Source organism: Dipodomys ordii, unplaced genomic scaffold, assembly GCF_000151885.1.
Source record: "Dipodomys ordii isolate 6190 unplaced genomic scaffold, Dord_2.0 Scaffold1, whole genome shotgun sequence".
In the NCBI taxonomy this organism is placed as follows: Eukaryota; Metazoa; Chordata; class Mammalia; order Rodentia; family Heteromyidae; genus Dipodomys; species Dipodomys ordii.
In genome coordinates, this window is record NW_012267217.1 from 66,010,000 (window position 1) to 66,037,236 (window position 27,237).

At 49.4% G+C, this 27,237-nt stretch overlaps 1 protein-coding gene across 1 annotated transcript in view; it reads right to left on the reverse strand.

Moving 5' to 3' along the window:
* Iqca1 (IQ motif containing with AAA domain 1) overlaps nt 1–27,237 on the reverse strand; it is a 126,168-nt gene that overhangs the window by 45,717 nt on the left and 53,214 nt on the right. The window contains exons 8-12 of the mRNA XM_013023535.1: nt 18,823–18,898; nt 11,834–11,940; nt 11,113–11,205; nt 7,351–7,409; nt 985–1,067 (exon numbers count right to left, since the gene is read on the reverse strand). Of these exons, the coding sequence (XP_012878989.1) occupies nt 985–1,067; nt 7,351–7,409; nt 11,113–11,205; nt 11,834–11,940; nt 18,823–18,898 (418 nt within the window). The remainder of the gene's footprint in view (nt 1–984; nt 1,068–7,350; nt 7,410–11,112; nt 11,206–11,833; nt 11,941–18,822; nt 18,899–27,237) is intronic.

The window sequence follows — 27,237 nt, forward strand, 5'->3', positions numbered from 1 at the left end:
CCTGTTGTGGCCCTGGCTCACTGGAGAGCGTTTTCTCATGAGAATGAACCTCTTACCTGCATAGGGAGATTGGACTGTGAAGAATTTTAAGCTGTGCATTGTGCATTTTCTGGTCATCATAAAGGGGGAAATACACACACACACACACACACACACACACACACACACACACACACACACACACACACACACACACACACACCACAGGAGCAGGGTGCCAGTGGTTCATGACTATAATCCTAGCTACTCAGGAGGCTGAGATCTGAGGATCATGGTTCAAAACCAGCCTAGGTAGTAAAGTCTGTGAGACTCTTACCTCCACTAAACTACCAAAAAAATCTCAGAAGTAGAGCTGTGGTTTAAGTGGTAGCGTTGGCCATGAGCAAAAGAAGCTCAGGGACAGAGCCCAGGCCCTTAGTTCTAGCCCCAGGACTGGCACAAAACAACAATGTAGGAAGACATGAGTTGAAGACTGATATCACAACTGCCCCTCCTCCTTGGCCTCACCCACTCTGCCCTCCTGGGGGATGGGGAGGGGTCTCTCTGGAGGGAGTTCCTCCTGAAAAGGCTATGTGTGCATTGTGGGAGGACCAGGGGTTGCTCCAGGGGGCCTTTCTTCCAGTGCAAAGTATGAACAATTCCTCTTTTCTTCGTCAGGTTATGCCAGAAAGAATGGAACAAGGAATTCTGTTAGCAGATTATTAAAACAAAACAAAACAAAAAAAAACAATGCCACCAAATCTGGCTTCTACCAATCAGAGGGGAGAAGGGAGTCCAGTTTATTAAAGAACTAACTAGACCTTATAAGCTGCTTTATGTGCATCCTCTTAGCTTCCTCGACCCAGTCAGACCCACATCTATCAGCAGTCACCGTGGGCTGGGCTTTGGTTTGGATGATGGCATATGTGAAGTATATTCTGGCTACTGGACCCCGAATCCCTGGGGTCAGTGACACACTCGCGCTCGGTTCTCTGTGTACGTTACCAATGTAATCGGAGAGGTTGACCTTCCGAGCTCGGATCAGCAAGCCTTCTTCCACCAGCTCCTTGTACAGAGACTCGATGGTCCTGGGGAGGAAGCACAGGCCCGTAACATCACCTGCTCCTCAGCTCGCATGTCCCACATCCACTGAACGCATGTGTGCATGATGCAAATAAATAGGTTTGGGGAGTGTTTCCACAAGTGAGGGATGAGTTAGGATTTAAAAAAATCTATACATTCATTTGACATGAGCATATTCTATGTTTTCCACAAATAAGAATGATACCTGGGGGAATCTGATAACATGTATGAGTCTACCAGTCTGTGGCATGGCACAAACATGAATTAGACATTACCAGTCATAGTAACGCAACTGGCCTATAATTGTGTACTTGGCATCTGCAAGCTGTAGGTTATTAATCCTTGGTAAAATTTATTTTTCCTTTTAATTCAATAGTATAATGACTCAAAAGAATTATGGACAAGGGACAAAGGCTTATACTGGAGGTAATTTGTGTGTGTGTGTGTGTGTGTTTGTGTGTGTATGTGTGTGTATACTGGGGCTTGAACTCACGTTCACAAATGGCTTTTTCCCCCTCAAAGCTGGCACTCTACCACTTGAGCCACACCTCCAATTCTTTTTTTTTTTTTAGAAACAGATGCATTTTCATATAATTTCTGATTCCACCCCACCCTTTAAAAAGAATCCAGGAAATTATAATGCTAACATATATATATATATATATATTTATATCAGCATTCATTTGAATGCTTAATTGCTTGAAGCCTCATTCAAGCCTTCATTCTTGGAGGTCCTGATATAGCTAGCATGTGACTGGATGTTAAGGAAGGAAGGAACAGTAAATGTTATGAAATCATTCATATGAAATCATTATGAATCATTCACCTTTAAATACCAGTTGGCTAAATTATTTACCAAAGATATTCACTTGACATATTTGATTTTTTTGCTTTTTTAGCATATATTTTTACTGTAAAAATGCTGTACAGGGCTGGGAAGGTGGCTCAGTGGTAGAGTGCTTGCCTTGCATGCTCGAGGCCCTGGGTTCGATTCCTCAGCACCACATAAGCAAAAAGAAAAAAAAAGCCAGAAGTGGCGCTGTGGCTCAAGTGGTAGAGCACTAGCCTTGAGCTGAAGAGCTGAGGGACAGTGCCCAGGCCCAGAGTTCAGGCCCCACGACCGGACCCAAAAAAAAAATGCTGTACAGAGGGGCTACAGTTACATCAGTTATACGAGTAAGGTAATGAGTACATTTCCCATCGAGCATTGTTACCTCCTCCTTTGTTTTTCCCCAGCTTCCCTTCCCTTCCCACCTCCCCAACTCCTTCCTACCCCACCTCCAAAGTTGTAAAGTTCATATTCAACGTAGTGTCTTGTACATCTCATTATTACAATGGGTCAACCTATACCCTTGTTTCAGCATTTTGTTATTTTCCTTCCCCTCCCCAAATCAGAAAAATGTGTATACAAGATGCAGGGCACCAGAATCAAATACAGTGAAAATGGGTTGTACTATGGGGGAAGAACATATAAAAGAAACAAAAAAATCATATGGTACATTATAAATACATTAAAAACAATAGCAAGAAAGATAAAACCTCTTGTGTCCCTATCTTGGGCTTCATTTCACTTAGCATCATCCTATATGGTCATATGTACATAGCTTTTGAGCTTTTCTGTTCCTCCTAGACATATACTAGTTATTGCAGATAAGGGAAACCATGGGACCTATGTTTCTTTGGGCCTGCCTTACTTCACTTAACATAATTTTTTCTAAGTCTTTCCATTTCCTAACAAGTACGGCAATGTCATTCTTTCTGATGGAGGCATAGAATTTATATATATATATATATATATATATATATCACATTTTCTTGATCCATTCATCTACTGAGGGACATCTGGTTTGCACACCTCCAGTTCTGTGGATTTTTTTCCTGGTTAATTGGAGAAGAGTCTCACCAACTTTTCTGCCCCAGCTGGCATCAAACATGATTCTCAGATCTCATTCTCCTGAGTAGCTAGGATTACAGGCTTGAGCTATTTTGCCCAGCTGGAGGTGATTCTAATAAGAAAGCTAAAATGTCTAAAGCTGTGTGTGTAAGTGTTGATGAACAATGCATATGAGCAGTGTGTATGCTCTTCTGTATTGTTTTAACATACCCAAACCACTTCTTAAAGGGAGCTTGGGCACAGAGCCAGCATGCTCGTGAGTCACACCACCTGCAACAGGGGATGTGGAATCTGCAGAGTAGATGAGATTCCCACCGGGGAAAAATGGGGTTCGGTTTTCAGGGATTCAGAGAGTGGAGCTCAAATGTTACCCATTGTGCTCCTTTCAAATGTTTTGCCTCCTGCTTTTCTTGATTCTTCTTTCCTAACTTTGTCTTCCTTTAGCTTATGAATTATAAAGAGAACTAACTTGAAATAGTTGAATGATCTCATTTGATTGAGAGAGTCTCAAGAATGTCAGTTAGACTCCAGCCAAATACTAAAGGGATGAACGTTAATCCACTCATTGCAGTCCTTGGTTTTCTGGAATTCTATTCCATCATATATATTTAGCATAGTATACCCCAACTGAAAATGAAGGAAGATTTAATCATAGTGGAATTTGAGATGACAGCATCTGACCTCTATCAAGGAAATACCAACCGAATTGTTTACGCTCAAATACTTACTAAATGTACAACATACAGCATAGACAACCTATTCACATACATTTAAAGATAATTCTCTAAAATAATCAAAACATTTCAGGAGCCAACCCCAAATATATATTTTTGTCCTAGTGAAATGAATTTTTTTTTTGTTGTGGAATAAAACATTCCCAACTTTAAAAGAAACTTAAACTATGGTAAAGCAGTTCTTCAGGTGGACAGGGGAAGCAGAGGCTGCTTTACGGTACTGGGGCCTGGGTGCCCGTGTCTAGAGACATGGTGTCTTTACAAAAAACCGGAACGTCGTTTGGGAACATGGATCCAGCTCTTTCTGAAATGAACAAGCAGCACTGGTCTCTGTCCCTCTCGGCAGAGAACTGTCCCAGCTTGGCTGCTGTAGCCCAGCTCTCAGGAAGCCTGGGCCAGACAGACACCAGCGTCCAGCGGTTGGTGCTTGTCCGTGAAGGAATAATTTTAACGTAGTGATAGGGTTACATTGGCAGATGTGAAGTTTAGTCCTTGGTTTGCTATTTTTGCCCTCTGCTTTGAGACTAATACTTGAACAGAGGACAGAAGTGGACTTCAGAGCTACAAAGACACACCTGTGGCACTGTGTGTGTCCCTGTGGAAGGGAAGGAAGGGCTCGGGTCCCCTGTTGTCCAGGAGCATTGGTGCTAATACACAGAGAGATAACTGTCTTCCTATGAATGAGGGAGCCCAAGTCTCAAAATGGTGCCGAGGCCCATTTTAGGTAGAACCAGCCGTAGCATGTTGACCCCTTCTCCAAGCAGTGGGGACTTGAGTGGGAGCCTGTGGTCCCAGTCCATGGACATCCTAGAAGAACCTCTTCTCTGTACAGCTGAGATCCATGCCCCTGACTGCCCCGGGGCCCTGAGCCCATGCCAGCTCTGCCTCCGTGTCTGGGCCTGGAGCCCTCAAGGCAGGCTTCCTCTTCCAGAAGTCTGGGAAAGAACAAACTTCCAGAACAGGAACAGAGGGGCAGCCGATGTCCATTTGTGAGCAAAACCTATCACAAGAAAGGACCACTCGCCAATTCCATTTGTAACAGCCTCAAAAAAGAATACCCAGGAATTAACTTAACCAAAGAGGTGAAGGACCTCTATGATGAAAACTTTAAAATCCTGAAAAAGAAAATTAATGTGGAAAATCCTCCCACGCTCCTGGATTGGGAGGATTAACATCGTGAAAATGGCAATACTGCCAAAAACTACCCACAAATTCAACGTAATACCTATCAATATCCCAACTTCATTCTTTAATGAAACAAAAGAAGCAATCTAAACATTCATATGGAATAACAGAAGACCCCCCAAATAGTAAACAATCCTTAGCAGGAAAAACAGTGCTGGAGGAATATCAATACCAAATTTCAAACCTTATTATAAAGCCATAGATATAAAAACAGCTTGGTATTGGTCTGAGGACTAATGGAATAGAACTGAAGAGCCCAAAATGATCCCACAGACCTATAGCCAACTAATCTTTGATAAAGGAGCCCAAATCATCAGATGAAAGAAAGATGGCCTCTTCAACAAATGGTGCTGGCAGAATTGGCTATACATGTGTAGAAAACTGAAATTAGATCCTTATATACCATCCTGCACCAGAATCAATTCCAAGTGGATCAAAGACCTTGAGGTAAGAGCAGATACTCTGAAAATATTACAGGAAGGGACAGGGGATACACTAGGGCTCCTTGGCACGGGTCAAAACTTCCTAAACACATAAATCAAAGAAAGGTTTGGTAAATGGGATTGCATTAATCTGCAGAGCTTCTGCACGGCAAAGAACAAAGCTAGCAAGATCAATAGAAAGTCCACAGATTAGGAGAAGATCTTCACTAGCTATACACAGACAAGGGTCTCATTATCAAAGATATGCCTAGAGCTCAAAACATTAAACCTCCCAATAAAAAATCCTCAAAGAAACAATCACCCCATGAATAAGTGGGCTAAAGAATTCAAAGGAGACTTCTCTGGAGAGGAAATAAGAACGGTCAATAGACACATGAAGAAATGCTCAACATTGCTAGCCATAAAAGAAATGAAAATCAAAACAACATTGAGACTCTACCTCACCCCAGTGAGAATGGCCACCATCAAGAAAACAAATAACAGATACTGGCAGAGACAAGGCCAAAGGAGACCCTACTGCACTGTTGGTGGGAATATAAACTTGTTCAACCACTCTGGAAAGCAGGATGGAGGTTCCTCAAAAAACTATACACAGAGCTCCTCTGTGACCCAACAATCCCACTTCTGGGCATTTGCCCAAAGGATCATAAACAAGGCCACACTGAAACTATAAGCACAACTATTTTCACTGAAGCATTATTTACCATAGCTAAGATATGGAACCAACCCAGATGCCCCTCAGTAGATGAATGGTATAGATACATAGTGGAATTTGATGCTTCCATCAGAATGAATGGCATCACCCCATTTGTAAGGAAATGGAAAGACTTGGGAAAAAATCATATTAAGTGAAGTAAGCCAGACCCAAGAAACCCAAAGATCCAAAGAAACATAGGCCCCATGGTTTTCCTCATTTGTAATGATTAGTGTATGTCTAGGATAGTCCTAGCAGAGGATCACAATAGCTCAGCATATATATATATATCCATATAAAATGATGCTAATCAAAATGAACTCTAAGATAGGAAAATAAGAAGGTATTTATGTTTTTTATTTTTTTTAATGTAATGTGTGAAGTTATTTCTTTTTTCTTTCATTTTTCCCCCTTCGGTTTATTTACTATTGTCACTATTTTGGATTCTGATACCCTGTGTCTTGTATATGCATTTCATCGGAATTCGAGTAGGGCAGGGGAATCACAAAATGGTGAGACAAAGGACAAAGGGTGAACCAACCCAACAGCCATACAAGACACTTTGCTGGGGATGAACTTTACAACTTTGGGGGAACTGGGGGCGGGGAGAGGAAAAGTGGGAGAAAACGAGGGAGGGGTAGCATGATTCAACAAGAAATGCAACTGCAACCCTCTGTACGCCACCTTGACAATGAAGAAAAACATTTCGAAAGAGAAGGGCCACCCCGAGGCAGCACCCTTGCGTCAGGGACTTAAATCATATTCTGGATAATGTCTGAAAACCCAGACATTTACTTCCCATGTTTCGGCACTAAAGGGATATTTGAGCTTAAACATAAAATGAACACCAACAAACAAAAATGTGAGCCTTTGAAGTCTTCCATTTGCATGGGGCAGGACCACGGACACTCCAGAGTGGAGATGTCCATTTGGAGATGTCCTTGGCACTGACTCCCTTTACACGCAGGAGGAAGTGGAAGGGCCGGGGTGCCCAGGGACGTGGCTGGGGACACTGCTTTGCCTGTGATTTGAGCTCTCATTGGGATGTCGGTTCCCTAAACTATTTTTAATGAACCCGGTCCCTGATCTCTGCACAGATTTAACCTCCTCCCCCACCCACAAGCTCAGAGACTCAGATGTGACCGGTACCCAGGGCTGCTCTGGCTGGTCCTCTCGCTTCTTTCTGATGTAGGAAAGAGATATCTGAGCACCTTCCCCTGGCCGCCTCCCATCACCCCCACTCTCCCCGCCCCCCCCTCCCCCCCCACAGTTAAGGATGGAGGGAATGGCCCAACAGAGAGGAGAGCATCACAAGGAAACCCGTTTGCCACGCCTTACCTGTCGGCCGTCAGGTCTTTATCCTTCTTCCCCTTTTTCCCTCTTTTGACTTTGTCTTTCTTTTGTTGAAATAGAAATAACCAACAATTTAGTAAAAGCAAACAAACACATGAGCTCTAAAATCACCTCTACAGACTGTGCTTAGGGGGGAGCGGGGGAGCAGGAAGGCTAGTGTGGCACACTGAACCCCGACGGTCGTTCAGGGCCACTGTGGCTGCCCTGGCCTGCAGAACTTCCGAGCCTTTTCCTCAGGTCTTCTGACACAGGCCGGAGGCCGGGAATTAAGCTGTGCTTGTTCTTGGGACCTGCTGTGGGCTAATGCTTGTGTCTCCTCCCAAATGGCTCCCAAGGTGACGCAGTCTGGAAGTGGGGCCGCCGGAGGGTGATTACCCGGGAGGCCTGGGATCTCCCGACTGGGGATTAGCGCCTCGTGAAGAGGGCATAGGAGCACGTAAAGACTTTAAGGGAGCACCAGCGAAGCAGAGCAGCCCTCACCGCACACCGAATCTGACAATGCCTCCATCTTGGACCGCCCAGCCTCCAGACTGGTCAATTTCTACCCGCTATAAATTTCCTCCTCTAGGGACTTAGTTTTAGTACCACAAATGCACAAAGCAATCCCTGACCACCTCTCCATTAGCACCTGGTTCCTAATCAGGAGCCATTGGGGCAGGGGACTGTCCTAACAGCTCCCCAGGGAGCTGTGACGGCCTGGAAGGATGTGTTCCAAATGTGACCTTCCCAATGGTGCTGACGCTTGGCAGTTCTATTTAAACTGTCCACTGGCAGAAGTGAAAATTCCAGAGCGCGGTGGAAGGAGTCCTTCCACGCTGGTTGGCATTTTCCTTCTCTGTGCTCTTCTGTCTCAGGACGCCTTCTGCAAACCGTATGTCTTCTACACGCAACAGACGCCAGGCGCCTTCCTAACGCTCCCTTCTCTCGTCATTCCTTCACGGAAGCATCCATTCTTCCTCTGCTCCTTCATTCTCTCATCCGGTCTGCTGCAGTGTAGTGTGTAATAGCAAAGAGCTCCCACTCGTCTTGGTCAGTGTTGGATATTACCATCTAGCCATCATCTTGTTCAAACACTGAATATTTCTTTCTCCTCCACCTCTCCTGACTGCTCTTCCCATCTGTAGGTATCTACCATAATAATTCACTGTCTCTGCTTACACATAGAACCATAACCCAGGACCTTTTATGTCTGGTGTCTCTATACACTAGGATGACTGCAGGAATCACCTTATGATTGCGCACAGCTGTGCTTCATCCATGATTCAGCTTTTTTAAAGTTATTTTTTTTCCGCCAGAAACCAGTGGCTCGTGCCTATAATCCTAACAACTGAGGAGGCTGAGATCTGAGATCAAGATTTGAAGTAAGCCCAGGGAAGACAAATCTATGGAATTGTTATCTCCAGTTTAATAGTCAAAAGCCAGAAGTAGAGGCGTGGCTCAAGTGGTTGGGTGCTAGCTACGAGTGATGAGAAAGCCAAGCTAGATTGTGAGGCAGCTCCGAGTTCATGGCCTAATCCTGGCAGAAAAATTAATATTTTTTTCTTTGGAGACAGCAGTAGGCTCACATACAGTTGTAAGAAAGAATGTACAGAGCTCCTGTGGACCTTCACAGGTTTTTTCCAGTAGTAGGAGAGCTGTCTTAGAGGCTCACAGTGAAGACGCAGACGATGACCCTGTCAAATTCAGAACCTTTCCACCAGCATGAGGCCTGGGGGTGGCCTGACCATGCTAGTCCGTCCCATCTTCCCTTCCAAGACACCCACCCCTCACTCCTGAAGCCACGAATCTGATCCATTTCTCTAATTTCATCTTTTCAAGACTGCTATGGCTATAATCATGTGGTGTGTGACCTTCTGGCCTGGCCTTTCCCCAGGAGAATAATGCTCAAGGAGTTCATCCAGGTTGCTCAGTTTGACACTACTTTCACTTTGGATCCATTTTTTTTAAATTAAGCAAACAGTTATAAATCTCTCTCTCTCTCTCTCTCTCTCTCTGTATGTGTAGGAATGGGGGGGGAGATGGAGAGTAAGAGAGCTAGAGACAGTGTCAGAGCTGTGGTTTTCTGATTTGATCGTAAGATACCCTCCTCTCTGGAGACTGGCTGGGACTTCCGGCCTTCCCCTGATGGGGCACTCGGGACTAACGTGTGTGTTCTAGAGTTTTCTGCATGCTGGTAGAGAGTCTGCTGTCTGAGCGTCTGACCTGGGGCTAGGTGACCTCTCCCAGGGGAGCTGCAGAAACTGGCAGGCTCTGTCTGACCTGTGCTGGGTCTGTTCCTGCCAAGGCAGCTATCCTCTAGGAAAGCCCTGAAAACAGACAGGTAGATGTGGGTGTTGGTCGAGGGAGACACAGGGGAGGCAGCTCCACCACACACCAAAGAGCAGAGGCAGGTGAATGACTTGCAGATCTCAGGGAGGCGGCGGCGGCTGGGAAAGAGCGAGCTCTGGGACACACACCCACCCGCGTGAAGGAGAGAGTGAGGGACCTATGGCCTGAGGACTTTACTGGTGTCCAGGTGTTACCCAAGCAGGTTTCTAGAAAGTTCCAACTGGGGGTTAACTTTGATGGCACCATGGGTGACTGAGACAGTATCACTGTAGCATATTGCTGCTGTTGGTGAGGGGCGAGAGGGCGGCAGGCCGAGTCAGGAGGACGTGTCCATCTGTCTTGTAGGACATGGTCATCAGGAGGCAGGGTGAACTGCCCATTTTGGGGGCGTCTGAGCCCTGCTTCTGGTGTTAGCAGTCTAAGAACTCCTGACAGTGGGCACCAGGCTTCGTTTCCAGTGCCTGGCTGGTATGGAAGTCGCATGGCTTTGTGTGTGTGTGTGAGAACCTGTCCACTGTCACGCAGAGTGGCTGAGGGCCGTGCTCTGCCCGTCCAGCCCTGGGCGCTGCCCCCAGCCTGTGTTTCAGCTGTCATGGAGGCTGCGCAGTGCTTGCTCACGGTGGGTCCCTGCGTTCCGGGGTGAGCACCCTCCCATGAGGCCTTTGTCACCTGCTCCTGCTCCTCAGGCCTTCCTGGTGCGGTCGGATGGATTCTAACTACTCAGGTTTTGGCAGTGCTTCCTCAGTCCTGGATACTAGTTTACAAACATATCCCTCCTAGTCTATAGCTTGCTTTCTAATCCTTTCCCTAAGTTTGGCTGAAATCTCATGTGTTATTAATTTAACTTATTATCATAAAGGTGATGTACAGAGGGGTTACCATTTCGTGAGTCAGGTGATGAGTACATGTCTTTTTGGGCCACGTCACCCCTTTCCTCACTCTCTCCCAGTTTTTCTCTCCTATCTCTACCCACAAGTTGCATAGTTCATTTTTAGCACAATGCTTCCTTCCTAAATTGTGCTCTGGTATCAATTCTAAGAAATCTTTAGTTCTTAAAATTTTACTATTTTTTTCTAAAAGCTTTATGGTCTCACATTTAAGTAACTATGGTCTCCTGAGTAGCTAGGATTACAGGCATGAGCCGCCAGCGCCCGGCTTGTTGTTTTATAAAGGACAATCAAAACGCTACCCTCCTGTGTCTATGTGTCTACCTCCCAGTTCCACTGCCCGATGCCATCTACTCCTGTGCTTGCTCCTTCCTTCCACGGAAGAACACAGGGAGGATAATCAACTGTCAAGCTGTGACTCTGCCCCACCCGGCCAGGGAGCAGGCGTGACTCTCATAGCAGGTAGACAACAGGTGCATTACAGCCTCTGCCACCGGTTCCATGTCTCCATCCACTGTTGTTTGTGACTTACCTTCTTTGCTTTTTTTGGTTTGACTGGAAGTTCCTTTTCTCTGTTCACAGCAAGTTTTAAGTTTTTGAGTTCTTGTCTCATCAGCTCATCAACCTGGTCACAAATACAAAACAACACTTTTAGGTACCTTTGCATGCCTCTCCTCCTCTCCTCTCCTTCCTTTTTAACCTCTTTCCCTCCCTTCCTCCCTTCCCCTTCCTTCCTCTCTCCCTTCTCCTTCTTCCCTCCCCCCACTTCCCCCCAATTCCCCTCCCTCCCTCCTCTCCCTTCCCCTTCCACCCTTTCTCCCTTCCGCTTCCTCCCTCTCTCCCTTCCCTCTCTTCTCTCTCTCCCTTTCTCCCTCTCTCCCTCTCTCTTGGACTCTCTCCCCCCTCCCCCTGCTTCTCTCTTTCTTTTTCATTCACTGGTTCTGGAGCTTGAACTCAGTGTTTGGGCACTATCCCTGAGCTTCTTTTGCTCAAGGTTAGTGCTCTACCACTTGAGCTACAATGCCACTTCTGGCTTTTTCTGAGTAGCTAATTGGAGATAAGAGTCTCAAGAACTTTCCTGCCCCAGCTAGCTTCAAACCGTGATCCTCCGGTCTCAGCCTTTGCAGGAGGATTATAGATGTCAGCCATCCACAATGGGCTCTTTTATATGAGTGTGTGGAAGGTAAACATTGGGTAGGCACAAACATTGGCACAAATGCTTGTTTTACTCCTATAGACAAAAGTAACTTTACCTGAAGCCTTATTTCTGTCTCTAGTTCTTTCCGCTTCTCCTGTTTGATCATTTCTGGATCATAGCTCTGAACAAAATTCCAAGATTCATCTTTATTCATCCATGTGTCTGTATCCCAGAAGGACCAAGAAAAAGAAAAGGGAAAAAGAACTTCCACAGTCAGGCTAAGCAAAGTGGTTGCTGTCACGTTGACAGAAGTCAGCCTTTATCCGTGGAAACTGAGAGAGGGCTGCAATGGAGTGGGTGCTTGCAGCATTACTGTGCGCGACCCTTTCCCTGGCAGAGGCGCTCAGTCCACCACAGCCAACCTTACCCATGGCATGAACGAGTTTTCAAGCAAAGCAGTTTTATGATTTACAGGAAGCCACTAGGCTTCTTTCCTTTTCTTTTCTTTTTGCTAGACAGAATTGCCACAAGCAAAGAAGAAAGCATTCAGTCGTGAAAGGAGTTCAAAGTACTTAAAAGAAACTGTGTCATGACTATTTGGGAACAAGCAGTTACAGGAAGCCATTCTCACGCCGGAGCTGTGGCTCGCTGTACAGTCCAGCATGGCTGGGCAGCTCGGGCTGCCTTCCCATCGCGGTTTCAATGGACGGAGCTGGGCGCAGGAACTCCGCTTTCTCATGACACAGGCGTACAGGGCACTTCTCAATCCCTTCAGGAATTTCATGGGCATTTGTGGCTGCAGGGAGCTGCCCACCACCCTCTGAGGGCAACTAATGCCCCTGGCCCTGAGAGCCAGGAGGAGCTTTTATCCTAAGAATGTGAAAAGCAGGCTGGGGCCCTTTCACAGGAGGGGGGAGGGGGAGGGGGGAAAGAGGCCGGGAAGGGGTTAATCTCAGTGATTAAGATGCTAATGTTTCATTTGTAAAGGAAAACCTTTGATTTTTAAGTAAAGGATTGTGGGTGTGAAGCTATTCATTTCTTGAGTTTCTAAGGAATGAGTGGTTGATACATTCACTGCCAGGGCGGTCAGCCAGGGAAATGACCCTGGGCGGCTTCCATTAGGGGACCCCATCTGCTGCCTTAGCCTTAGATCCTATTTCTAGAGCTTTCTTATGGGGTTCAGCAAGTCCTAAATCCGGCCTCCCATCAAAACATCAAACTCCCCCCCCCCAAGGTTTGCCAAAACAATACACCTATGCTGGTTTTTTTTTTTTTTTTTTTGGTCTGGGCTTGAACTCTGGGCTTGGGCGCTGTCCCTGCGCTCTTCAGCTCAAGGCGAGTGCTCTACCACTTGAGCCACAGCGCCACTTTTGGTTTTCTAGTGGTTTATTGGAGATAAGAGTTTCACGGACTTTCCTGCCCGGGCTGGCTATAAACCGCGATCCTCAGAACTTAGCCTCCTGAGTAGTTAGGATTACAGGCATGAGCTGCCAGCGCCCGGCTGGCTTGTAGCTGTTGTTTTATAAAGGACAATCAAAACGCTACCCTACTGTGTCTACCTCCCAGTTCCATGCCCCATGCCATCTACTCCTGTGCTTGCTCCTTCCTTCCACGGAAGAACACAGGGAGGATAATCAACTTCAAGCTGTGACTCTGCCCCACCCGGCCAGGGAGCAGGCGTGACTCACAGAGCAGGTAGACAAATGGGTGCTTTGCCCTTTGGGGTCCCAGACCCCACTGCAGAAGGTGGCAGTTCCCATCTCCACGGTGTGACTCCCCTGTGGTCTCAGGTGAGGGGACACTGTCTCCCCACAGTGGTCCCCTGGGCAGGCCTTCCTGACACCAAGCCCCAGGGCGGCCGGAAGGGTGCAGCTTGGCCGCAGGGGTCTCTGTCCTGCGGTCTTCTCTCATGGCTGCTCAAAATGCTCCAGTGTTCCCTCTTTCTCTTTTTGTGTCAGGCAGGCTTGAACTCAGGGCCTTGTGCTCTTGCTTGGCTTTTTCACGCAAGGCCGACCCTCTTCCACTTGAGCCACAGCTCTACTTCCAGCTTTTTGTTGGTTATTTGGAGATAAAGAGCCTCATGGACTTTCCTGCCTGGGCTGGCTTTGAACTTTGATCCTCAGATCTCAGCCTCCTGAGTAGCTAGGATTACAGGCCTGAACCACTGGGCACCTGGCCTGTGATTCTTTCCTATGTATCAGCTTCAGAATGGAGCTCCTGACATCCTGGTCTTTTACTCTCTGCCCTTCCTATGGCCTCATCTTCTGAGCACAGTTGTAGCAGAAGGGAAGGGAGCCGGGCCTTCCAAATTCTGAGTGTGCATGTGCAGGTGTGCAGGACACCTGAGTGCCCGGGTCCTCCCCGCACAGGGTGTCCTAGAGAGTACAGGCATCGCCAGGGGGTCCTAGGACCGCCAGAGAGCAGCCTGTGGCAGCTGAGGCCAGGCCTGGACAACGGCGGGCCAACACTGACAGTGGGGGTGGGATGGAGGGTTCAGCGAAGGGAGGCGGCCATATGGTTCAGGCAGAAAGGAGTTTGCTGTGGGGAGAGCATACTGCCGGCTTGCACAAGATGGAGGGTGCAGGGAGAGCGGGGGGGGGGCGGGGGCACAAAAGAGGTTAAAAGGGGTGGAACTAGGATGGACACTGGTATATAGGGAGAGGGTGGGGAGGAGATGTGGCCCTAGGAAGACCGGGGAGTCTGGGGGACCTCTCCCCCCCTGCCTGGGATAGGGGGTGCTGGGAGGGACTTCTAGGGAGGGGGCCATGTGTGCACCAAGGGAGAACAATGGGGAAGGGGCCATTTTTTTCTGGGGCGGATCTAACAGGGAGGCTTAGGTGGGAGGAACAGGAGGATTGCAGTTCAAAGGCAGTCCGGGCAGAAAAATCCCCCTGACTCTATCTCCCAACTAACCAGCCCAAGCTGTCCTTCATGGGACACTGGGCCCACTGGTATTTTATGAGGCTTCCATCATATCTGTGAGGGCTTGAGCAAATGGATCTCTCTCCCTCTCTCTCTCTCTCTCTCTGTCTCTGTCTCTCTCTCTCCCTCTGTCTCTGTCTCTGTCTCTCTCTCTCCCTCTGTCTCTGTCTCTCTCTCTCTGTCTCTGTCTCTCTCTCTCTCTCTCTCTCTCTCTCTCTCTCTCTCTCTCTCTCTCTCTCTCCCCCTCTCCAGGCTGGTTGCCCTGGCTTAAACTCTGTGCCTGCTTCTCTGTGTGGTTGACACAGGGTGGGACAGTGAAAAACCTAAGCGATTCCATTTTACTTAAGACCCCATCTCAGTTCTGCGACTTAACTCGTGGCCCACTTTAGCCTCAATGCTAGGAATTTGATAGAAAGCCATGCACAATTCTTGGAGCCATCGATGGCGTTTGCTTAAGGCAGGTGTTAGCCTCCAAGTGGTGTTGCCCCCCAGCGACCTAGGGCTAAGAGTTTCGGTTCCAAGGAAAACCATATAATTTTCTGACCAACTGGTTCTTCAGAGCCCAGGGCGAGACATGCCATGCATTCTGTTGGTCCAGGTGTGACTCATAACTGTTTTTTGGTCAAGCTATGGACCAAGGATATTTTTCTGTAAAGGTCAACCAATCATATTTTCCCAGCTTAGCTTGCTTTAAATGTTAACCAATCATGTAATTTCTTATGTAAAAGTTCCTTAAAGTTGTTTGTTCAATACTATAAAAACTGTGCTGATTCTATGCTCGGGGCCTCTTAGCGTCACTGATTGCTGAGTGTGCAGAGGACCAAGCTCGAGCTTGCAATAAACGACTCTCTGCTGTTTGCATTGATCGTGGTCTCTGGTGGTCTATGAGGGGGCATCCGAAAACGGGATACTTCAACAGGTACAAGCTTCCCAAGGTAAAGCAACTTCTCTCCATAGGGCCTGGAAATGAATGCCCACCTAGGAAAGGTTTCCTGTTTTTGTTATCAATGTTTGTGTAAGCATGGAGATCCTGTTAAATTCTGCTTGGTGTTGGCTTAATCTTAAATTCTTGACCACATGGTGGATAATAGAGAATTGGACTTAACAGGCACCATCTTGGCAACATGGTAAATTTCTAAAAACTCTTGGAGGTGGAGTGCAACCCCCTCCCTGGTAGTGGGCCAGGCTGGGCAGAAAAATCCCCGATTCTATCTCCCAACTAACCAGCAAAGGGCCAGGCTGGGAGCATATCTCAAGAGACTCAGTTCTAATTAACCAGCCAAATGCTGGAGGTGGCACTGACTCAAAGGGTAGAGTGCCAGCCTCTAGCAGAAGTGCTCAGGGACAGTTTCCCAGGCCTTGAGTTCAAACCCTGTGAATGCCAACTGGGACAAGCCATTCCAGCAAGGAGCACCAAGCCCCCCGGGACGAGGCGGTCCTGACCACGAGGAACTGTGGAGAGGGGTAAGAGGAGGTGAGTCCTATCCTAAATGGGGTCATTTTACAGAAACTGATGAGAGCCTGGAGATCAAGAGAAAGTTAATAAGCTTGCCCATCTAATGGCCATACCTGTCTACCCTCTGATTGGATAGGAACTTACATTCTTGCCTTTGTTACCTACTATTTGCACTTAACTCTTAGACTCAGGACAGTTAGCCTTGGCAGCTTCCCGGGTCTTGCATACATAGTCTGTAATCTAGACATCTGCCAAGCCCTCCTGTAAGGCCCCTAACCACTCCAATCTAGCTCTAATCTCTGACTGGTTATTCCCAACAGTCCCCTGTGCTCTCCCCTACCCAGTGGCCCCCAACCTTAGATATCCCCCCTTCCTGCCCCTAGTCATGTGGAAATTCCTCCTTCCCTGTAATGGGCCACCACTGGGTTTCTGCTCCAAATGGAACTTTTCTGGCTTGTGTCCAGGTGTGTGTTAAGGAGCCTCGGTCAGGTTCCTTGGTCCCGCCGCCGCCTTGTCAGCCTCTGACTGATCTCACCTTTTCAGAAGGTTCTCTTTAACAGGATAGTAGTCCTCACTCAGGACACCACCTGGGGTCAAGTCAGGGCCATCCTATTACGACAGGCAGCCGGAGGCTTCGCTTACACTGCCCTGCTCTGCCCCGTGCAGACCTGGATCCTAAAGACCCCAGCCCCAGTGACTCCTCGACCCCCACAAGCCAGCAGGAAGCGTCCAGAAGAGACCACAATGCCTGTAAGCTCTGGTACCTTTAACTATTTCTGCTACCTCCTCCCCAGGCTCCTGTGATCTCAGATAAAGCTGGAAAAGTCTTGCTTCCCTGTCCAAGATAACAGGGATTCAGGTACCATGCAGTCGGTCTCCAACACAGAGAAGGCAATCCCAGGTCTTTGTTAGCCCCTTCTGGAGATCAACCACTCCCTGGCTTATGTCTCTCTTGGGTCTGTTAGCAGCAATGTTTTGCCTTTTACTAATTGTGCCTTCCATTTTAGGTAACTAAAATGAGACCTTTACCCAGCTGTCAAGCAAATACTTCTTGGATGGTACCAGTCGAATGACAAATCAGGGACCCATCACTACTTTGTCCCTTTACAGCAGGAAGTAGCTCCATAAGCAATGACCGCCGTCCATGCCCCGGATGACAACAAATTGGGGAATGTTAGCATTCCCTTCACCCCAGGTCCTTAGCCCCTCCCCACCTCACTTCCTGCCCCCAGCTGCACCAGCTGCACGCCCTCCACCCAAACCTGAACTCCACCCTGCCCTTCACAAAGAACTTTCCCGGGGCTCTGGCCAGTTTCATCTCCAGCCCTGCTGTTGCAAGGATGCCCCTAGATGGGGACAGGGGCCATTTTGTTCCCTCTCCCATGGGGGAGAGGGCCACGTCAGCCCCTCTGATACAGCTTCTTATAGACCTCCTTCTGAGCGTGACTGTGTCGGTGTGGTCTTCTGGGATGGCCGCTTTCAGTTCTTGTTCCCCATCCAAGCCACGTCCCACCGGAGTGCCCATGCACCCATCGCTACTCCCCGGCCATCTTGTTGTCCTCCTGACTCCCATGACCGCCCAGTTTCACGCCCTCTCCCCACTGTCACTGCCACAGCGCACCATCCCTGCATCGCGCCTGCGGAGCCCAGCTGGCACTGCGCTTGGGAGGAGGCTGCTGAGTGATTCCACACGTGCGGGAGGCTGCCAGCGAGTGCCCTGCACCACTGTGCAGCAGCAGGCTGGTGCAGCTCAGAGCTGCGGGCCTCCCATAGGGCCCCCCTCCCCGATGGGGAGGGCCCTGGCTCCTTTCCTGGCTCTTGTGAGGAATGAATAAAGTCGGCCTCTCAGGCGCTTAGTAAATGTTAGCTGATCCCTCTTTGTGCCAAGGACAGCAGGTGTCAGCCCCACTGAGGTCACAGTAGCCTCTGGGCTTTAATTCAGCATCCCAGGCAGCATGAGACCCTTCTTCATGTACTGTGAAATTCATGTATAGACTATGGTCTGCTCATTAACAGTGTCAGAGGGGTGTGTGATATGTGTGTGTGCGTGCGTGTGCTGTTACTGAGGCTGGAACTCAGGGCAGATTAGACCAGAGTTGGGAAAGAGGTCCTGATGGACCCCTGTTTGGACATTTTCTCCTGCTTGCCATGATTGCATTTTACAAGAATTTCCACAAGAGCACTAGGAGCAGGTTGATGATATTGGCAGATCATTTGGTGCTGGAATCTATCCCAAGAGTGGGGCAGTGCTAAAGGAAATGAATAAAAGCTCTAGCAAATTGTAATGGAAATATCTGGAAAATCGGCTCATAGACTCACAGATCTGGCTCGATTATGCCTATACAAATGATGTTGAACAACTGACGTGAGGATTGTGTGTCAGAACCCAGGCAAACAACTTAGTCTAACAAGATTAAGACATTTTCTATACATATGGTATTGATTTTCTTAATGTAAATAATCTAGAAAATGCCTTTCCTCTTGCTGCTAAGCAAGAGAATGGGGAACTGAGGTCTTTGGGATTCAGAAAATGAGATGGGCATTCTGAACAAGTTCTCCTCCTGGGTGTGCCCCCAAGTCTCTGGGAGAAGCAGAGGAGGACAGAAAGTCATGGCTGGAATTGTACCTTGCAGCCTGCGGTGACCCGCACTGAGGTGTGGGTCGGGGGATCACGGGACAGGGACACGGCGACGCCTTGGCTACCATGGATATTCTCTCGAACTGACCTTTGTATAAGTTATTTCCTTCCTCCATGGAATGAAGGAAAACACTCGGTGACATTTTCCACTCTTCTTCTTCTTCCTGTTCAGAGCAGAATAATATTTTTGTTAAACGCAGGCGTAGTTTATCTGTCAAGACTGGACAGCAAAAGCGCACACACTGCAGCTGCCAGGACTTTCGTTGTTTTTGGGTAGCTCTGGGGATGAAGACTTGCCAGGCAAGCATTCGACGATTTTTTGTTGCACGCCAGGCTCTTTAGAGGGGCTGCTTTGCAGACAGGGTAGTTTCAGATTATGAGTTGCGGGGATTACAGATACGTGCCACCAGGCTCAGTCCTAGAACTGCAGGACATAAAGGCCCCATACCATACCATCCACCAGGGCAGCTACCTGCTAGACGTCTGAGTCGAGACAGCCCTGGACACCTCTCTACTGCGGCTCCCCCCCAATACACAGACCCCAGTTTGGTCTAATGTCTTGTTTTTTTTAAAATACGTTTTTTTATTGTTAAAAAAACTGTACAGAGGGGCTACAGTTACATGAGAAAGGTGATGACTACATTTCCTATCAAGCATTGTTACCTCCTCTTTTGTTTTTCCCCTACCATCCCTTCCCTCCCACCTCCACAACTACACTCCTCTCCCACTTAAATTGTAAAGTTTGTTTTTCAACATAGTGTCTTGTATATCTCATTGTTTCAGTGGGTCAACCTGTATCCCGATTTAAACATTTTGTTTTTTCCCTTCCCCTCCCCAAGCTAGAGAAGTGTATATACAAGATGCAGGACACCAACATCAAATACAGTGAAAACAGGGGTTATACCGTGGGGGAGGAACATACAAAAAAACAAAAAAAAATCACATGGTACATTATAAATACGTTAGGAACAATAGCAAGAAAGTAAAAACCAATTGTGTCCCTATCTTGGGGTTCATTTTGCTTAACATCCTCTTATCTGGTCATATGTACATAGCTTTTGATCTTTTCTGCTTGTCCCAGACATATACTAGTTGTTGCAAATAAGGGAAACCATGGGACCTATGTTTCTTTGGGCCTGGCTTACTTCACTTAATATTTTTTCCAAGACTTTCCATTTCCTAACATCTATCTATCTATATCTATCTATCTATCTATCTATCTATCTATCTATCTATCTATCTATCTATCTATCTATCTATCTATATCACATTTTCTTGACCCATTCATCTACTGAGGGGCATCTGGGTTGGTTCCATATCTGAGCTATGGTAAATAATTTGGCCCAATGTTTTGATGATTGTCTCCTGCCTTGCTGAAAGCTGCTTCCAGCCTGAGCCCCAACTGTGTCCTCTACCGCCCTCCATACTCTGGCTGTGCGCTGCTCCTCAGTCGGTGCTCAGCTGTGATCAGAGGCGTCCCGGGCTTCACAACGACCTGTGCTGCTCCTTCCTCTTGCTCATCTGTGCCCTGGCTGGGCCTGGAAGCCAGCCTTAAGGCCGCAGCCTATTGCTGGGAGCCTGGCGTTCTTCCTGGAGCAGCATGCAGAGCCTCAGTGTGGAGAGCCCGACCACCTCCTTTGTGGCTCCTGCTGCTGGCTCTGTGCGCGGAGACAGGAGACTGAAGTCCCCCTGACACCTGCACAGTGGACAGCTCTGCTGCAAGCTCCAGAAACACACCAAGGGGCTGTGCGAGGCTGGGCCCCGTCTACTGCTAACCACAGCGGCCTTGTGAACGGATACGCTCCAGGCAATCAAGTTCACATCCTATCAATGGTGTCCGCAGCCCAAGGTCAGGGTGATGGTCATACTTAAGAAGGTCAGAAGAACTAGTGTTCACTCTGCTCCCCGAGGACCCTCCAGAGCCCTGCACCCCCCGGCAGAGCACCGGACAGCACGGGAATGCGAGCAGCTCTCCGCTGGGCTGATGCAGAGTTCCTGGGCCCTGGGCATCTGACAAGTCTCCCCTGGGCTCTGGGGTGCAGTGGCCCCGTCCCCTTGGGCTGCACACCCTAGGGTGTGTGCAGTGTCTGTCGCGAGTCTCTCTATTTCCTTGCTCCCCACAGCCAAGCAGCCATCAAAGGCACCTGCTTTACCTTCCACACTGTCTGGGATCTTTCCTCAGCCTCCCTTCCTGGCCCCTTGGCTCAGGCCCTTGCTGCCGGACTGTCCGATTCAGGGCAGTCAGGCTGTGCTATCTAGCGCTTTCTGATGAGTTTGGATTCTCTGTCTACAGCAGGGGCTTAGCCTTAGCTCTGACCTCAGGATGTACTTTCCGGAAGCTGCACAAAGATGCCTGACTGGGCGCTCCTCCCTCTCGAGGCTCCTTCCCCACACGTCAGAGTCCAGGCCCCGAGGAGGCCCAGGCTGTGGCTCCTGGCTGTGGCCCCCGGGTCTGTGCAGGCTTCGCCCGTGTCAGCATAGCATTCTTACAGCTCAGCTTTTCCATGGTGTATGAGCTTCCTGTGTGTTAATACCGTCCCTTCACAAAGACGAATCTATCCCCTTACTCATCCATGGTCAAACATGAACATCTGTATTCCTCTTTTGCTCAATGAATGTGTGCTAGGTGCCTCTCTCCCCCAAGCAGAGGTGCCAGAGCTGAGGGCATCCCTGCTCTCCACACCCCGCGGCCTGGTGGGAACTGGAGGGTGATCACAGGAGAGCCCTGAGGGCTGGGCTGAGTCTCAGCCAGGGCCCGGGAGGCCGGCAGCAAGGCTCTGCAGGAGCGCTCAGCTGTGTGAGTCCAGGTCTTCTGGCCTTCCAGGCACAGGGGGCTGTGCGGGAAGGAGTGAGAGGCGGGGAAGGGCAGCAGTGGTGAGAGAGGCTAAGGTAGCTGCTTGGTGTATGGGACAGGGAGCGACGCACCTCATACACATCCATGTAGATGAGGCGCAGTGGGCAGAGTCTGTGAGACTCTTATCTCCAATAAACCATTCAGAAAAAGCCAGACGTGATGCTGTGGCTCAAGTGGTCCAGCATCAGCCTCAAACACAAAGAGGCTCAGGGACAGCACCCACACCCTGACTTCAAGCCCCAGGACTGCAGATAACAACAACAACAACAACAAACCACCAAAAGACAAATAACATGCTGGTTCAAAGAGTTGTATGTTCTCAGTTCTGTTCCCAGCTTTGGCACCAGGGAACCAATCTTTGGTCAATAGATCGCCATTAAGTATGAGGGTCATTCCCCACCATGTCACACCATTTCCTGGCACCTCTCACTGCTCATGTTTGCATTCTGCTCTTTGGACACAACTGTCAGCTGAAGAGGCTCATCTGGGAGCTTCTAGGTCATTCCAGCAGGTATACCACCTGCTGAGAAGCCTTGTACCACCCCTGTCTTAGCTTTAGGCTGGACGGATGGCATCCTGGGCAAGCCCCCGGCCCTCCAGGGCCTGGGGCCCACCGTCATAGCAAGCTGATGCTCGCTGACACAAACTCACACTTGACTCTAGTGTTTTCTGCAGCGAGCCGGGCTCTGGGGAGCTGCAGGCCTGCTCGGGCCTCTCCATGGCTCCCTGAGTCAAACGCCCCGGCCTGATCATCGTCTGGGTGTTGCTGTTCTACACAGAACTTGCACAGCGTCCTGGCTGCATCACAGACTGGCACGTAAGGGGTTCGGTGGTATAACTTCATGTCTAGAGTTAATGTCCAGGGGGTGGAACATGGCAAGTCCAGTTTGAGGACCAGTGAATCCTGACCCTGTGGAGTAAGCAGTAAAGGCTGGACGCTCCCACAGCATGCCGCAGCCTTTCCTGTGGCAACAACGTGCTCAGCGGTCCCACCGGATGCGGGAACTGGAGGAGAACCCGCCAGGGCAAGCCCCTGCGTTTCCTCCCAAGTGCAGCTCACACTGGGATGAAGCATGTACAATTGCCTGGATGGATCCCTTCCTTTAGTTCTGTTGTACAGATCCCGTGTGTAGACAGGGCTGGCTCTCTGCTTCATGGGTGGAGCCTGGGGCAGGATCCTCAGAGTGGGGAAGGGCTCTTCCCCTATGACCTCACCACCCCCGGAGGGGTGGGGTTAGGTTTCTGACATGTTGGGGGGGGGATGCAAACATTCAGCCCATAGCACCCCACGTCAGTTACACTGCTCCTGATGGCCTTTATGCTCCTGGGCGCCGGTCGGCATTCCCGTCTCCATCTCGTCTTCTCCACTGCGGTCCAGACTTCCTGGCTGAGCAGATAATGAAGGAGGGATACAGGCAGGTTCTCCGGTGCCGACTCCCCCTCACAGCCCAGGCCCCTGGGGCTTCTGTCTTCCCTGACTCCGCCACACGGCCCAGCAGCACCTGCCTTTCTTGGCACATGGAGACATTTCCATGCCTCCCATCCTCCCGGCCTGGCCGCTCTGGCACATCTCACATATTCATTCGGTGGCGTGGGATGATGTGGCCGGCCGGCTCTCAGTGCCGAGGCGCCCAACATGGGCCATGGGGATCCCTTCAGGATGTCGGGGTGGCCAGGGGTTCTGAGACCTGCTCTCAGAACAGAGAGGCTGGCAGCCTCTTGACTATTTTTTCAGCTTGCATTTATAAAATGGGTTTATTGAAAGAGCCATTGTTAGTATGAATGTTCTTCTGCAGCTCGGGTATGTGCTGTACACCGGGTGTCTTGTCATTTCCTTTTCTGAGCCAGTGTGGAGTATGGAGTGATGCAGGGTGGGATGCTGAGGACGGATCCACAGCCCGCCCCTCCCCAAACGCTGGCCAATGCCAGTGTAAGGACAGGCAGGAAGCAGAGGTTCCCCTCCTCTTCTTGCCCCTCCCTCCCCTCCCCTCCCTTCCCATCCTGCCTGCCCTTCCCTTCTTTCTCTCTCCCTCCCTTCCTAGGTTTGAACTCAGTGTCTTACACTTGCCAGGCAGGCACTCCACCACTTGAGAAACTGCCAGTCCTTTCTGTGTTGGCTGTTTTGAGATGGGTCTCGCTTCTTGTCCGCACCAGCCTGGGCTCTGGTCCTTCCATTTGTGCTTCTCTGCTTTGCTGGGGTGGTAGGTGTGTACTACCCTGCCCAGTCATTGGTCTAGATGGTGTCTTGGGAAGATTTTGTCCAGGCTGTCCTCAGACCATGGCCCCTGGTTTCTGCCCCCATGTAGTTAGGATGATGGGCTTCAGCCACCGTGCCTGGCTGTGTTGCTGCTGGATGTGGCCCCCAATCAGTTACTCAACAAAGCTATGCCTTTTGGCATCTATCCGTCAGCACACAAGTTCAAATGTCAAAGTGATCTCTCAGCGGCTTGTGTGCTGCTCTGCCCCCAGCGTCTGTGTCCTGAGGTAGAGGAGCGCTACCTGTTGCTTGGCAGGGCTGAGTATTTCCCACCTAACTGTGTGAAGTCATCAGGCCTTTGTGTAGCTCTGGAAGTGGAAATCCCAGTGAGGGACCATGTTTTAAAATAAAAACCACACTAAAATGATGGATGGCGTGTGCAATTCAACTTGCAAGAGATGAAGTGTCTCCTAGCTTTTGGAGTTTGCGTTTCGTGTTATCACTTTGCTGTGCTGCTCACACATGTCCATCTGTGCTCAAGATTCCACGTTCCACGCCGGTCAGGGCTTCGGCGGGCAGCTCTCTCCCTCACGTAGGAAGAACGGCACTGAGAGCCGACAGTGCCACTCAGAAGGTCTTGCCATGCCCTAAATACATCTGTTTCGGTTTGCTTTCATGATAGTGCGTTTGATGTTTGTCAGAAGGAGCCTCCTGACTATTGTTGTGTTGGTGAGGAATGAACTGAATTCCTCTCATGGGCCATCAGCACTGGTGGCTGATTCTCTTCCACAAACCCCAAAACCTGGTCTCCCCCAAGCTCTGCAGTCCGGTGTGGCTGCTGTTCCAACAGCTGCCCCCACCCCTGTACCCCTGCTGGGGAGAGGCCTCTGCCCTGTGCAAAGCCAAGAGCACTTAGCCGTCTACCACCACCTCACTGCCAGCGGGCAAATTAACCCTCTTCCTTCCAGCCTCTCCCATGTCCCAACTCCAACACTGGAGTGCTATGTCCTAAGTACATCTGTTCCAACATTTCATATCGTATATGTTCATAAAGAACTTTCTGGAAGGTAACATTAACATGTAATGATGGTTAATTCTGAGAGATGAGTTTCTACCCTTCTCTACTGGAGATTGAACTCAGAGCTTGGTAGGTAAGTGCTTTACCATTTGAGCCATGCCTCCAGCCTTTTGTTTGTTTGTTTTTCACATAAGGTCTTGCACTTTTCTCTGGACCAGCCTTGGACTGTGATCCTCCTATCTGTTCCTGGGATGTCTGGGATTAGAGATATTCACCGCATGGCCAGTGTTTATTTCTCTTCATGGTAATGGAACACCGTGGTAGCTAGTGTTACTTGTCGCTTTGGCCGGCTCTCTGGTGAAGCACTGTTCTGAGTGCCTCTGTGAGGAGCCGGGTTTAGCTCAGCGGGTGAGGATGCTGTGTGGCTTTCCCCAGGGCAGATGGGAGCAGCAGATCCTTGGAAGCCCGAAGGTGGGGGAAGGTGGACCGGATCTGGAGGTGCCTGGCTGCCTCAGCTGGGACACCGTCCTCTGAGCTCAAAGCTCCTGTGCGCAGGCCTTCCCTTGTGGCCTGGAAGCTGCACCATCAGCCGTGGGCCCTCAGGCCTATGGGCTGCGCTGCTCTCCGTGGGCTCCAGCTAGCGGGTGACAGGGCCTGGGACTTCTCAGCCACACAGTGCTTCATAATAACACCCCCGCCCCCCCCGCCATTTCCCTCGACATGAAACACGCACTGCTGGAGTGAGGAATACCGCATCACCTGTCACTGGATAGGACGATGAGGGATGAGGAGGGGCAGCGGCTCAGGCACAATGAATCCTTAGGCCAACCAAGCACCGCGGACATCTTTGTCTTGGTGCTTCTTCGTTCTCACGGAAGGCAATCTCAATCCTCTTTGCAGACATTCTCGTGCTGGGAAGTCAGGCCGGTGAGACCTGCTGCCTGGGTCTGAGTCTGGCCCTGGAGCCCGAGAGCACCAGCTTGCGGGCAGGAAGCTGACGGGCAGCCGCCTGTGGGTGCAGAGCAGGCCCGTGCCCCTTGCCCTCACCCGCTGCCAGCCTCTGTCTACCTCACCCAGTGCCCGGCTCCTCCCCAGCTGGGCAGGGCTGGACCGATTCACTGTAACACTCCACTCCTTGCTGTCTGTTATCTCTATTAAAAGAGGCAACGGAGGCTGTTCGGGTAAAGCAGGTTTCCTCCGGGCTCTGCCCCTCTCCCTCCGCTCGGCCATTGCGGCTTTCCCTCACCATTGGCACCGGTGCTTTGCCCTTCCCACTCTGGGGCCGACGCCAAAGGCCCCTCCACGGCTATCCCTTCTCGGGCTTCAGTCCTGCTGCTTCCCCTGCCTCTGGCCTCCCCACTGCTCACCGCCACTCTGAGGGGAGGAAGCGTCCAGGGGGCCGGTGACCCGTGGGCTCTCCACCCACGCCTCTCCCACGCACTCCCGTCCACTGCTGGCGGCATTCGGCCCCAGTGGCCTCTCTCTCCTTTGAGATCTCCTGATTATGTCTCCGTTACGTTCTTAGTTCTCCGTTCTCGGGGTAGATGGAGAGAATTCAGAGAAGATTGCAGCATTCTCATGATGATGCGTTGTGTGCAGGTCCAAATCATTTACAAGAATTCTGATGGTCTACTGATGATTCTGCATGGCTTCATAATAACAAGAAGACAGAGGAACGGCTGCATGGGGCGCTGCTCTGCTCTTTTTATGTCTCAAGCTGAGGTGAGGGGACCCATACAACCTGGCTTTTCTGGACACAGAGGCCGCTGCAGGATACAGGCACATTCCTTCCCACACCAGCCACCTCCCTCATTAAAGTCCTCTGGCAGGGTCTGCCATCCTCAAGAGTTTTGACTGAAGCCAGGGAGACAATGAGAGTTATTACTCTTATTTGTTTTCCTGTGGCAATGTGGGAACTCTTTCTGAATTCTAGGTATTAGTCCTTGTCAGATAGGTAGCTGGCAAGTGTTTTCCCTCCCAGTCCTGCCTTTTTATCCTCTTCTTGGGGTCATTTACGAAGTGAATTTTTAAACGTGATGAGATCCAATTTGTCTAGTTTTCCTTTTATGGACTGTACTTTTGATGTCAACTCTAACGAGGGTCCTGAAGATTTCCCCCTTAACTCTCTAATCCCATGTTCAAGTCCAAGTCCATTATTTTCCAAGTCCATGGAAAAGACCATCTTATTTCCCTCCAAAAAAGTTTAGTGCCATTTTATTATAGGTTGCCATTTTTTCTTTTAACAATCACATTGTCACTCTGTAAAGATGAACTTTTTATGAACAAATTAATTTTTAAGTAATTCTGAAGGATTTCCCCTCTTTGGTTTTAAGCACTCCCTAAATGTCATTAAATGCTGATGATCTTAAACTTTGCTTTTTGTCCAAAACTGTTCATCATTAAGTGATTCTTTAATAGTTAATAAAATACTTTG